Raw genomic sequence first — 14340 nt, forward strand, 5'->3', positions numbered from 1 at the left:
GGGGAGCCCCTCCTCAGTCACTCCTGTGACCTGCACTCCCCCTGTGGTGCTGGGAGCTGCCAAGGACAGGGACAGAGCCCTCCTACTTTTGGCAGAGGGATGGAAGCCTAGGACGTATTTGCTTTTTTTTCTTTTTTTCTTTTTTGGCTATAAAATCTGCTCAAGTACAGAACTTTCCTCTTGGAAACAAGGGTCAATCCCAAATTAAGATATGCTTTTGGAATTGTGAGGTTTGAACTGACCTGTTTGCACCAGCCCCAGCTGCACAAGGCATTTCCTGCCCATCCCCGAGCCCCCTGCGGATCCCCCGCACGGACACAACACCTGGGACACTCCACAGGATCTGCCCCCATGGAGCTTACCCTTCAGCTGGGACACTTCCAACCAGCTCAGGTCCACATTTTGACACGATGCAAAAAAAGCCTTCTGGTTGTTTGAAGCCAATTTCTAGGATCCACTGCTCTAGGGATAAGCGATGCGTTTAGAGGCCGATTTCGCGTGACACCAAAAGGTATTTGTGGGACTCTAGTTAAGGAAAAAAAATTCCCCGAGATGACACCATTCCTGCTGACAGCAATGGTGACTGTGCACAAAGGAGCAAGCCAAGAACAGCCACGCTGGCTAGTGCAGCACTACACACAAACCCACCCACGAATGCAACTTCTACCAAGGGATTTCTCAGCGTCAGAGGTGTGCGAGGCACTTCAGAGGAGGAAAGGAAACACAGCTGACAGTGTCCCATGCCCACGGCGGGGAGTTTGAGGGTACAGAGTTCTGTCTCCAACAGCACAGACTAACAGAAAGGTGACCTTGCACAGTGATTCCATAAAAAGGATGCTCCGACAGACCTGGAGATGGAGTCAGGGAGAGCCCCAGGTCTGTTCCCCGTTAGCAATCCGGACGTAGCAAAGCTTTTCTGGAAGTACAAAACACGCTGGGACGCAAAGGAAGCTCTACGAAGATGCAGCTACCTTGTAGTAGGTTACTAATTTGCAAAACTTCTAAACTCTTAAAGCCCATAGGACATACTGCAGTACTAAGGAGCGTAGAATTCTATTCCTTCTCTCGAGGTTGCCGTGATTTTGGCACTTAACTACACCTACACAAAAAATTTAGTGCAATAATTTTCCTGAACATGCACGTTCATATCTGGTACAGAATAAAGGGTTCAATGGGAGAGAAAACAAAGCAGCATTCCACAATCTCACTCCAAAGGATTCAGAGTTGGACTCTGGGGAAGGAGACCACCACGATGAGTCAGTTTGTGTGACAGACACCGGGACTTTGAAAAAGGAAATGGAATTTTACCCAAGTACTGCAGAAGACCACTGCATACAGTATACCTGGTCCTGCTGTAAAACATCTTGTAAACAGTTCATAAAATCTTCATCTAAAAGTAAGGCATAAGGCACACCAGACATGTTGGGGGCACTAAGCAATACTGAAAGCAGTAGCATTTGAAACCTTTAACTCAGACAAGCACCTCACGTGGAAAGGTACTTTGGTTTGCACTCAGAGAGGGCCACTGCAGCTCCAGCTCCGTGGCACCCAGCAGCCCCCTCGGGAGCGGACGTTTCGTGACATGAACGGGACCTTCGTTAGCAGGGGGTAAAGCCAAGTTTGCCATCCATGCTGCACAGAACAGAGCTCCCTGCAGCAGCAGCTCTGCTCCCACCCCACGCTGGCTGCTGCACTGCCAGCCTGTAGTGTCCATCACCCAGCAGACCCTAAGAGGACAAAATGGACCTAGAGTTCTACTCGAGATTCCTGGTTTCTCAGTCAATGGAAAAGATGCAAATGACGGTTCTGGTAGGAACTGAGCTACTCTTGGGTTTGGAACCAGCAAGTTCCCCAATTTCATAACTGTCAAAAAGTGACAAGCACGGAAACAGAAGGGATTTGAAATGAAGAGATGCAAAAAAAGCAGGAGATTGTCCTTTTCCAAAGCCTTTCCTGTTTGCATCGCACCCATCGCACTGAAGGTCATTCCTACACCATCGCCTGGACGTTACATTAAATGCAAATTACTGTAATGTTTTGTGATTGTTATAGTGTTAATCCATGGCTTGAAGCTGCCTTGGAAACAATCCAAGGCAGATCCAGCTAAATATTTTTCCATATAAATTTCTTTATAATTCATTTAAATGAAGTATCTCAATACGTAGAAGAATATCTGGAACTTTTCTATTTAGTACAAATTCTGCAATAATAAATCTGTAGTTGTCATTTATTAGTCGACTCATAGGCATTAGGCATGAGAAATATGGTGTCCCTACTCGTTAGAACCTATCAACCCTAGTTCCTTTTACAGGCTCTACCACCACAAGACATTACAGAGTAACAAAGCTCACAAAGTACTTAAATAAAGTGTCTAGGTTTAATTTCTAAGTACTCAAAAGGGGAAATTCAGGGAAGAAGAAATAGCTAAAACCAGCCCCAAAAGGGGCTTTTCAAAATTAAAATTAAAAAAATTAAAATAAATAGGATTTAGACTGACTATTCATGTATTGTGACTGGAATTCCAATGATCTATCCATGACAGATCAGCAAAACTACAACTTTTATGTAGCAAATTGTCAAATATTTAAATAACTTAAACCGGGAACACTGGAGAAGTCCATGAACCAGCTGATTTGGGGGGGTTAAACACAAAACACAAATGAGGATGGGAGACATGGGAAAGCATTCCTTGCTCTTAGTGTCAACTAAGCAATGTGTTATGGCAGTCTTCCTTATTGACATGACACAGTGTTGTGGAGAGGAATCAGAGGCAGCTGAAGAATGGGCTGGGCTGGGCCGGGCTCCTCACTTGGCGTCCAGGCGCAGCCAGTGCAGGCCCTGCCGGGTGTAACGCACCAGCTCCGTCATGATGCTCGTGTTAAACACCAGGGGCCCCATCACCTTGTCCAGTTCAGCAAAGAACTCTAAAACAGCACAAACACAGGTTAAAGGAGCACATCTGACAAGCACATCCAGCTCCCAGCATCAGCGCTGGGATGGGGAGAAAGGGAAGGAGGAGAGGTGGGGGAATGGGGGAGTCAAGGAGAAAGCTCCTTCCTGCACAAGTCTGCTTGGAAACAACCAAACCATGCCCAGACTTCCTGGTTTTCCTCTAAAACTTGCATTTCATTGGTTGAAAATAACTAAACTACTGCCAAAAGTTAACTACTGCCACAAGGAAGTAACTAAAGAACTTCCTTAAGGAGTCGTCACTAAAGACTTTCAGAAAGGGAAGTGCACCAAGTTCCTCCTCCTACACTCAACATTTTACAGGAAACACAACAAAGATTTTATGTCACAACTCCAACATCACCTTGACAACCGCAACACCCAGCCTGGGGTATCCCTGCAACCCCAAGTGTCACTTCCTGCCTGATTTTACAGAATCCAACACCCATCAACAAAATCAAAGCCTGGGAGTGTTGCAGGTTTCAGTGAGGGAGGTTTCAGAGCAGCCCTTACCTTTCTGCTCTCTGGAGAGCTGTTCTGCTTGTTCCCAGATTTCAGTGGCATAGAGGAAGTTGGAGGTGACCTGGACGTAGCTGGCAGCCATCTGATGGATGCGCTGCGGGATCGTCACCGAGGACCCGCTCCCTGAAGGGTTGGCTGCCCCGGAAGAGTAATTTCCTGAATTCCCTGGAGACAGCTTTGGAGACACTGGAGATGGCATCCCAACAGGTTTGCTGCTCACACAGAGGGGGAGATGGAATTGGAAAGGCAGAAATGCACCAGCTTTAGACACATCATGCTCTGAGGTGTCCCCTAAGATGTGCCCACACTGGGGGTGTGGGATGGGAAAACATTTCCACTTCGCACACCAAAAATCAGGATTTGCCCTACAGCAAATGAAAATCTCGAGCTGGGAACTGCTGAGGATCCTCCAATAATTACTTCTAGCTTACAAAGCCTAATCACCAAACCTGAGCATCTCAGCATTAATAAAATCCTAAATTCACTGTTTAAATGAACTCCAAAGAGTAAGAACAAAAAAATTACAGCTACCTGGTAACTCCAGTGCCAGAATATTGCATTGTATAACATTACTGCAGATAACACAATGGAAATTTGAAATGCCTCCCCTTAAACTCATTGAATAATTTATCAAAGCTCCATTATTGGGTTGAAAAGAGCAGAAGTGATTGCTGAACTATGGAACAGAGAATCCTGCAAGTGCTTGCAACCTCTGGCCTTGCAGCACTAATAAAGCTCTTGTCTGGGGAAAATGCATTCAATTAAACACCAAAACGCCCTGGGATAAATGACTTGTGGGTTAGTGGCACACTGCCCCTTTTTTAGCCAGACAAACCCTGCAGAGCTGCAGCACCTCCCTCTACCATGAAAATTACACAAAAAATGGATTAAAGTCCACACCCTTCCAATAACCACCCCAAAAGCTGCTCCTGAGCCCCCCAGCACACAGGATATAGAGAAAACATCCTAAAAATTGAGAAATAGAGGTAACAGCTTTCACCACTCACCTTCCCATGCCAGGTGACGGTGCTTGAGAATTATTGTAGCAGTTCTGTGTGGGGAAAAAGACATTTCACCTGATTTGTGATTATTCTTTCACTAGTTGTATTTTATCTGGTTGTTTAATTGGTTCTTTTAAAACAAGTCTATTTTTCTTGTACTTTCAAGTAATGTTCTCAATAACATATCACAGAAAACTGAAATTTAGAGAAATATCCTTTTTTACTGATGGCTCTGACACAAATTAAGGGGTTATTTTAGCAAAACAAACAAGTATTAGAGTAGTCCATTGTCTCTTACGGGAACATTTTTGTTTTTTCAGTTCTTTAATAGAAATAATCTGTTATCACTGGCATTGAACAATTAAAGATATCCTGAATCTGAGAGACTGGGCATGTGATGAACCTGTTTCCTCTCAGCATTGAGAGCTTCAGAATCAGCTGCACAGAAATTCAGATAAATTCATGGGCAATTTACCCAAACCCAGCCAACATCCCAGTGCAAACAACCTTCTCCTTGAAGCCTACTACATTTATTAAAGGAGATCGAATTAACAGTTGTCATGCCAGGACCAGCAGGGTTTGGTTATTAAAGTTCTGCCCAGCTTTAACACACTTCAAGTCCAGTTCTCAACAGGTGTTCACATGCAGCAGTCTGAAATTGGATTTGAAAACTTTGAGTGATGTAGAGCTTCCATACCATCAGGTTTTAATGTTTTAAGAAAATCCAGATGCAATTACCTTCAGATGTTCAGTCAGAGTTTTTGAGTATTTCAATGCACTTTCCTTTTTCAGTTTGAAGAGCCTCAGGTAGAGCAGAGCTTGGCACCGAAGGCTGCCCAAAGACAGGACAATTAAATCAGTCACAATTAAAGGCAGGTTTATCTCAACCCAGTGAATTTCAAAAATCTAATAGCTGTGGTCTTGATGTTCTCTCTCTCAATTGTAACTCAACCAGAAAATCCACAACCACCTTGAAATTCTGCAGGGAACTGGAAGAGCTCTGTGTGCCTCAAGTTGGAACTGGAACTGGGTTTGGGAGACACCACCCAGTGCCTTCCTAGACAAGGGGTTCATTTATTGTTCACCTGTGCCAGGACACCCTGAGCCCCTGCCAGGGGACAGCTTTCCCTTTGCTCTGCCCTGAACCAAAGAGTTCTGCTCCTCTACACCTTCTGCAGCCTCTCCCTCAGCCTCAGGGCTCCTGCCAGTGCCCACAGCCAGCCCAAATTCCCACTGAGAGTCCCCACAGCCAGCCCAAATCCCCACTGAGAGTCCCCACAGCCAGCCCAAGTCCCCACAGCCAGCCCAAGTGGGATTTATCCCTGGCTCAGAGTTCAGGGGGCACCTTCTCCTCTCACTCTTCAATGTTCCAAAGCCTTGGTCCTTGCTGGCAACATCCCCATTTACAGCAATCAGACACAGCTCAGCAAGTGTTTGGTTCAGGAGCACCCAAGAGCTCAGGGTAAAGCAGCATTTTGTGTAATTACAGATTTTGTGTAGATTACAGATGAGGAATGCACAAGGGCACTGCAGGAAGCCCCAGCACACTCACCAAAGCACTGCCAGCCTTTTGTCTGCAGCCGTGGCATCTGGGGCCAAGTAATTCTTCAGTTTCATAGTGTATCTGCAGAGAAAGCAGCAAATCAGCCCCAGAACAAAAACTACTTCCATTTATCTTCCACAAAATACTCAAGTTCTCATGAATTTCCAGTTTCAGCTGGCTCCCCTGTTCTAGGAACATCTCTCAGCCCCAAATAAAGCATGGACTGAGCAGTAACCAGAATAATTCTGCTCCTTGTGGGTCACTCATTGTGGAGGGATTTGAAGCCTCAGCAGAAACCACCTCACCCTTCCTGGAAATCCTTTAAACCCCAGCAACTGGAACGAACTGGTCACTGCTCCAGTGATACTGGGAATGACAACACATCTCAAAATCTGGGGGCAAAACCTCTGTACACCTCCAAGCTCTGAACCCAGAGCTCCCCCCACCCACCTGCAGGAGCTCTGCAAAGCTTACTTGATTAATTCCACAGTTTCTGAATACATAGGGAACGGGGACTTGGATTCCTGAGCATTTTTCTCCAATGCATTCCCACACTCAATGAAGGACACCACAGCATCCAGGTAGTACACGGCCTTCTCGAACCTGTCCGACTGCAGGGAGGGAGAAGAGCTCAGCAGCAGCACTGCCAGCAAATCCCACACACAGGGCCAGGGGAGAGGGGCAAAGGCAGCAAAGCAAGCCCAGGATCAGGGATCACTGGAGATGCACTCACCAAAGCATCTGCATTATGTTTCAGCTTCTTTGCTTCCTGCAAATAATGATCAGCTGAGTAAGTCCTGCAAGAGAGGACATGGATTTAGGGACAGCCTTTTGTAACTGGAGCTAAATATTGCCACATTGCAGGGCTTTTTCTGTTCTAACTCAAGCCATGCTAAAAGTGTTTAAAGGAATCTGATTGTTAGAGTTAACTACTATGTTAAAATTGTTAAAAGTAGTTTCAAGTTAATTCTCTAGTTTCAGGTAATTCCAACAGTATTTATACCAAGTTCTAAAGCAGAAAGTTATTTTACATTTATGCAAACATAATTTAATCTGTAAAGTGAATTTAAAGAAGTGCTTTCAGAGCAAGCTGACATCTGAATTGGCCCAACTGAAACCTCAACTCTGCACAAGATGGTGAAATATTTCTTTAATTTTAATTTTTGTTTAATTTTCTTTTCAAGGTACTTTCTGTGACACAGAGCTTGTGTGTTCCATTTCTTGTGGAGCAAAACACCAACTCTCCTCCATGGGAGCTGCCTGTGCTCCAGATCCAGAGCTCCCCAGAGGGAAAGGGAATTTCCTGTCCTTACCTATCATCAAAAACCAGTTTTGCTCTCCTCGACTTCGCACTTTCCGTGGCCTGAGCAGAGGCAGGAGGGCAGCTGGAGGAATTGTTCAGGACCTTTTCCTGGAAGGGAAATCCATGCCATGATTACAAGAAGAGCATTTATTGTACAAATTCCATTCCATTCCAAGGACAGTCTGCAGGAGCACTGGGAATAACTCAGCTCCCCCAGGGAGAGGGGAGGGAGCAGCCAAAGCTCCCCAGACACACCCAGGGCCAGGAAATCCCTCCCTCCATCTCCCCTGCCACTGTTCCTAAATCCTGATTTTCTGCTCTAACAGAGATGGGGAGGATTTTGAGGATTTCTATCAACAACACTCTGAATGCTTTTGCCTTGAAATACCCTCACAGGAGTAGTTACTCCTCAGAGAAAAACATGAGTAAGCACACCTGAATTATAAAACAAGCACATCACAAATGAACAGCTGGTTTGGGGACATTTATATTTTTAAATTCCATCACATCCATCTTCCCAACCTAAATCTCTTCCAAACCCTTTTCTGCACCACCTCTATAACCACATTTTCTCTCCTCCAGCCATGGAGAGCTCTGCAAATTGCTGAGCTGGAGCTGAAATAATCTTTGTACAATGTGATAAAATGAGAGCCAGAGCTTCCCATCCCAGCACTGAGCAGGGATGGCTCCTGCTGTCCTTTGAAACCAGGACAAGTGCTGTGTCTGCTCTGAGGAGACAGTTCCATGTCCAGAGTGCACACAGCTTTCCAGGGATGTTCTCATTAATCACTTCAACAATGAACAGGCAGCAGCAGCCACCAGGGGATGGCTAAACCCACTCCTCTATTAACACAGCAATTTGGCAGGATAACATTCACATCCCATGATCTCTCCAAGCTGTCCTCTCATTTATGGCCTTCCAAGGCACTTGGGCTCTATGGCAGGAATGCACATCTCAAATTAATGATGTTTTAAACTGACCTGGAGATGTTTGTTTAGATCAAACTAAAATAAATACAAGAGGCAGGGACAGAACCAGCCCTTCACCTTGGCTTCCTTGGCACTGCTGGACCCCTTCCCCTCTGTCTTCTTCTGCTTGGAAGAGGAGCTGCTCTTGCTGCCACTGCTGCCCTCCTTGCCTGGGTTGCTGCTGGATTTTAGGGATGAGGATTGGCTGACTGTTCTCTTCCTGGAGCCATGTTCCTGCTTGGAATCCTTCTGCAGGGCTGGGGCAGCAGGGGAGGGCAGCAAATCCTTCTCTTTAACAGCACTTGGCTTTGAAGACCTGGAAAAGAGGAACAAATTCAGGGTTTGGGGTTCTTGCCTTAACAAACAAAACCAAAACCAACAAAAACAACCCCAAGAACACAACACACAAAAGTTCAATTTTTCAACCTTAAACTAAACACCTTTTACCCCCCCCCAAGATTTTTCCTGTCAGACCCAGCTTTGGAGAAAAGCAGAATAATCCTCTCAGTGAGTAGGTTTCTCCAAAGCCAGACTGAACTTGTTTTCACCATTTTATTTGTTCTGACCTGAAAACACAGGCAAAACCAGACAAGTTGTAACCATAAAACCACACCCCTGCACCAGCTGTGTACAAAAACCACCCCAAACCCTCCCAATTTCAGCAGTGGGAGCCAATGCCAGCGCCAGGCTGTCTGTGCACAGCAGGCAGCCAACAGCTCCAGGGAAAGATGCTCCAGATAAAGCTCTGCAAGCAGGGAATGGGAAACTTCCCCAGCACAGCCTTGCAGGACACTCTCACCTGGCTGCTGAGGGATGCTGGTGGCTATTCCTGCCTTCCCACCATTATTATTTCTACAAAATCATAGTTCCATTTAATTAAATGTCCTTCAGAGAACTGCACTGGTAATCAAGCAAACACCAGGAAAAAAATCAAATATCAGGTAAAAAAAATCAAGCTAGAAATGTATCCATTCATTCTACAGCTGTTCCCTCACAAACAGTAAGACACTGTTTAATTCAGAAGGGGAAAACAAAAGTTGTAGCATCCAGAGTGCTGCAGCTTCTCACATCTTTGCAATTTGGCAAATTACTCACTGGACAGGAATATTTTCCATGACACAACCATAACAGTTTTCAGTTGCTTGAACTGAAACAGAAGTTTCAAAATGCAGTGGAAAAAACCCTTCATCTCTCCTGTGGATTAACACTGAGCAAGAAATCAATCAAATAAAGGCAAAACAGGTGCTGCAAAAAGCATGTGGAATCCAGAAATAACACACTTAAACAATGGCACTGATCTCCTCATTCTGTATTATTTGCTTTGGTATCACTCACACTTTTCTTGAACTAACAAATCAAGGCTAAATCCATGGATCCCAAGCTCAATGCCATCAGCTTCCCAAAGAAAGCCACTCCAGGAGTTTATTCCAGTTTAAAACTTACTGAACAGAGAATTACCAGATGGGGTTAATTTAAAAGCACAGATTTTGATTTCTAGACCAAACCCAAGCCCCACTGTGTATCAGAGAAAACCAGGAAGGAAATATTCCCTTCACAGGAGGGGTCAGCTCACTTTGTTAAGGAGCACAATTGTCCTCAGCCAGTGGTTTTGGGGATGGAAATTCATTTCCACCAATTGCTTGTAGAAGCTCTGAAGTAAATTTGTTTGAAGGGTAAGAAAAAATGAAGTTTTACCAATTATTTGAGGAAAACTTGGGGTGGGAGAGAGGAGAAAGGGGGAAGATGAGCACCATTCTCCCCATGGGCACCCTGACCTCAGTGCAGGGCAGAGCAGATACTCACTCCCTGCTGCTGGAATTCTTGTGTCCTGAGGGAGCTTTTTCTTCCAGTTTCGTTTTCTTGCTTTCACTGGCTCTGTTTTCATCCTCGTTCTGAGCAAAGCAAATGAGAGAAACATCCAGCAAAGATCCACATGGACACATCACTGAGAGTGGCAGCATTTCACACAGACACATCATTCAGCAGTTCCACACTTAAATACAGACCCCAAAACCATCCTCAGAAATTCCTTACCACACCCTGATATTGGAACAACATGAAAATCCCAGTCTGGCTACTAAATTACAACCTGATAAAAGCAGCAACAGCCAAGCTGTTCATCTCAGCACAGATAAATTATAACCATGAAATCTCAGGAAAATCTGCCAAAGGCTTTGGCAGGACCAGGAGACAGATTTGATGTTGTGGGGTCTAAAGAGGTGTCTGATGAATGCCAGGAAAGGATAAAAATCTAATCAGCCTATTAAAGTCAGCCCAGAGATGTTGAAGAATAGGTATTTATATCAATTCAATCCTCAAGTCACAGGAGGGATCAATACAGGGAGTAAGAGGGAAAATGGGACCTCACAGAAGAAATCATCTGGTAACAAACCCCAGGTTGAAACCCCAAAGGTTTTGGTTTTGTTACTGATGCTGCAACCTGAGAACTGTGATCAAGGAAACCCAGGAAATGCAGAAAATCAAGTGGTGCCACCTGGGTTTGGAGCACAAACTGGAAACTGCAGGGGTGGGCAAAGGGGGTCCTGTCCTTGCCTCACACAGGTTTCCATCCTCTCAGGAAGCACCAGAGAGATCTGAGTTAACATTAAACCACCACTGTATCCTGGGATAAAGCCTAAATTTAACTGGTCTCACCAAAGCTCTGTGGTTTGGATGTGAGAGCACAGATCTTTAATACTGTAATTCCAAATGTGTGGTTAAATGCAAAAGAGAGAGAAGCCAGGGAATTCAGACCCACTGGAACATGTGAATGCATTCCCAGGAACACCTGCACAGAGAATTGTTCACTGCACTGGGCAGTTATTCCCTTTTTATAACAGCACCTCATTTCCTCAGCCAGAGGGAAGAGGAATCTCAGGGACAGCACAGGATAAATCTGCAGTTGCATGTCAGGGCTCCTGCATGACACTGACTGCAGCAGGTGACCAAGTTTACTTTGGTGTAACTGGAATGATCCAGCTCCTCAAATGACTCTGGGAATGATCTCCCACAATCCTGGGATTGCAGATTCCAAGTCTCCAACCCCTGTCAGAACCCCTTGAGGTGGTAAAATGAAGTGTTCAGAGTGACAGCCAGAGCAGGACAGGGATTTCTGAATCCCTGCCCCAGGGCCTCAGAGCCCTGCACTCCTGGAAACCAGACTCCAGGGATCCCATCTGACAGCCCCAGGTTTGCCCTTTGTACAGAGTGTCCCTGTGCTGAGCTCTCAAAAAGCAGTTTAAAATTACACCAGCATTGACTTCTCACATTCCCCCCTCCACGAGGATCCCTTCTGTTCAGTTCCCCACTGACTCCTGCCTATTTGACTGCCCCCAGCCATTCCTTTTACTTCTAGCTGGAAAGATGAAATGCTTTTGGAAAAGATTCAGCATTATCATGGAGAGATCCCCCTGCTCCCAGGAAAGCAGCACCTGAGATGTTTGCTGCTGCTGCCATGCCCCAGGCCCAGTCCTGTCCCATCCCTTCTCCTGGCAATGGCAATTCCATGGCTCAGGGAGCTCACCCAGCTGCAAAATGACTTTTGGGGATCTTCCCTCAGGTGGATTTCCCACTGCATCAGCTGCCTGAGCTGGCCTGCAGAGCACCAGGGAGGCAGGAGAGGATGCAGAGCTCAGAGGCCCAGGATCTGTGACCTCCCTGAGCTCTGGCTCCAGGGCTGACACTCCTCCAGGTGTTCCTGTCAGAAAACCTCAGCCCTTTCCTGTAACAGCACAGGGACGATCCAGGAGCTCTACAAAGCCACTGCTGCACTGCTCAGTCCCTCCCCTGAGGCATCACCTGGATTCTGGGGGCTGAGAGAACAGGGGAGCCTGCCCTGAGTGCTCACCTGTTTGTGTTTCCTTTTGCCTTTGGTGGAGCTCTTGTCCGAGGGCTGCTTCTGGGATTCCCGCGCGTGTTTCTCCGGAGCGCTCTTCTTCTCCGCCTTGGCAGCATCTGCATCCTTGTAAGGCTTCCCTGGTATCCTGGATAAGAGGCTCAGGTCAATCTTCACAATGAGTGGGTACCTTTCATCAGGATCACTCAGTGGGGACAGAAGCTCTTTCTCTTCCATAGGAGAGAACATTCTTTGCCGAAAAAAGCTGTCATCCTCCTCCATGGAAGATTTAACAGGAGTCCTATTGCTCTCAGAGTATTTGGGTGTTTGTGAGGAAGGAGGCAGACTCTCATTTTCATCTGAATCAGAGGATGAGGTATCTGTTTCGATGAATTCCCTGGATTTCTGGGCAGATTTGCTTGAAGCCTTGTATTTCTTTTTCTCTGTTGTAGGTCGAGGGGAAGACTTGGGCTCCTTCTTTATATTGGGTTTCCTGGAGCCTTTGGTGGCTGCCTTGTGCCTGTTTGAAGGGATATTTGTTGCCATGTCTACTGGGGTTTCACTTTCTATTTTAAGACCTCCTCTGGGCTCTTCCACAGATGTCTTTTCTGCTTTCTTGGGCTGTTTTTTCCCTACAGTCCTCCTCTGAGTCGAGCTGTCGCTCTGGGCAGGTGATTTCTGCCTCCCACGACTGCTCTCTGAGCCCTTCTGGGTGGGTTTGGAATCTCTCCCTGGTGTAGAAGAAATGGAGTCCTTGGATCCACCTTGCTCAGTGTACCCACTCCCTGCACCCTGATCCCGTCCCTCTTTCTTGTAGCCTTGGGAAGAAGGGATATTGCTGTCCACGGAAGAAGCTGGTGACACTTTATGGGAATTCACTTTGTTCAACCAGTTATCCAGCTGCCACTTGTTTGTGGGTGGTGGCTCTGGCTAAAAACAAAGTGAAAAAACAGAGTTAGATAAAATATTTCCCATTTCTTCCATCTTTTCCATGTGGCAGCTGTATGATGCTGCACACCAAAGCACGAGGTACACCCAAAAACTTGAGATAAATAAATGAAATACAGGCCCAAATAACACAAATATTCCCTTTGTCTGCTACCAACAGGCAATATTCGATGTCATGGCTTTTCAGGGTTCTGATACCACACCTAACTCTGCTCTCCAACAGACAACTGGTGGTAAAAACCTCAAATCAAACATCAAATGTGCAGCTAGAGAAGCGTCACATCCACCACAGGAACTGCAGCCTGACAGCGCGCCCACGCTGCTCAGTCTTTTCTTTAACAGGGTGAGAACTGATTGAACTTTTTTGTGCTGTCAGAAGTGAGGATGAGAGGCAAGCTGCTGCAGGGCAGCCCTGGCAGCCCTACCTCGGGGGATGCACTCTGGGAGGGCTCGTTGGCCTCGCTGTCACTGGAGCTGCTCTCGCTCTCCGAGTCGGAGCCCGAGCTGCTCTCGGAGCCGCTGTGGCTGCTCGAGTCATCCCTGGAGTTATCTGCTCCTTCACTGTTGTGCTGGGAAGGCTCAGAATTGCTGCAGCAAAAAGGAGGGAAAGCAAGAATTACACCAGGCACAAGTATAGCCTTCAAATCTTTGCATTAGAAGTAATAAAATAGAACATTTGAATCAACATTCACAGAAAATTCAGCAGAAGTGAACACAGCTCAGCCTGGAAACAAAGGGTGCTGTCCCTTCCCAAAGTGCTCAGTCACATTTGCAGGAAATATTTAATATTATATTTACTACTATTTAATCACTGTTTCCATTCTCATCACCTCTTTTTCTACAAGGCAAAGGACAAAGATGGATTTTGGGAACCAGCCCAAGGCAGGAGTGCTGACTGGGCTGAACATCCCCTGTGCTGCAATCCCCCAGGAATTCCTACCTTCCAGGTGTGCTCCTTGGCACTGTCTTATCACAGTCCTGCAATTAAAAAAAAAACAGCATGAAGCTTCTAGAAGTTATTTTAGGCTTGTATACACAATTAAGTTGCAAAACATCAGTTTAGGGTCTTTAATTTTTAAAAAATTCATTATTTGCATTAGTTTATCTGCATTTTCCCTATACAGAAAGAGAAGCAGAGGTATTTTCTCCAAGTTTTCAGCACAAATCTCTATATTCTGACTGTAGTTGTGAGAGTTCCCATTTCTACCACCAATTAATATCCTTTCCACCTTTTTGAATCAGATGATTCAGCATTTCACACAGAGATGCC

At 45.9% G+C, this 14340-nt stretch overlaps 1 protein-coding gene across 1 annotated transcript in view; it reads right to left on the bottom strand.

Moving 5' to 3' along the window:
- Positions 1 to 237: 237 nt before the first annotated feature.
- Positions 238 to 14340, bottom strand: part of AFF4 (AF4/FMR2 family member 4) — a 43337-nt gene continuing 29234 nt past the window's right edge. Inside the window, exons 10-22 of the mRNA XM_033072947.2 lie at positions 14011 to 14048; positions 13496 to 13658; positions 12135 to 13052; positions 10091 to 10179; positions 8366 to 8603; positions 7329 to 7426; positions 6749 to 6812; positions 6490 to 6626; positions 6025 to 6096; positions 5211 to 5304; positions 4479 to 4522; positions 3463 to 3683; positions 238 to 2924 (exon numbers count right to left, since the gene is read on the bottom strand). Coding sequence (XP_032928838.1) covers positions 2806 to 2924; positions 3463 to 3683; positions 4479 to 4522; positions 5211 to 5304; positions 6025 to 6096; positions 6490 to 6626; positions 6749 to 6812; positions 7329 to 7426; positions 8366 to 8603; positions 10091 to 10179; positions 12135 to 13052; positions 13496 to 13658; positions 14011 to 14048 — 2295 coding nt within the window. The 3' untranslated portion in view covers positions 238 to 2805. The remainder of the gene's footprint in view (positions 2925 to 3462; positions 3684 to 4478; positions 4523 to 5210; positions 5305 to 6024; positions 6097 to 6489; positions 6627 to 6748; positions 6813 to 7328; positions 7427 to 8365; positions 8604 to 10090; positions 10180 to 12134; positions 13053 to 13495; positions 13659 to 14010; positions 14049 to 14340) is intronic.

Source organism: Catharus ustulatus, chromosome 15 (genome assembly GCF_009819885.2).
Source record: "Catharus ustulatus isolate bCatUst1 chromosome 15, bCatUst1.pri.v2, whole genome shotgun sequence".
In the NCBI taxonomy this organism is placed as follows: domain Eukaryota; kingdom Metazoa; phylum Chordata; class Aves; order Passeriformes; family Turdidae; genus Catharus; species Catharus ustulatus.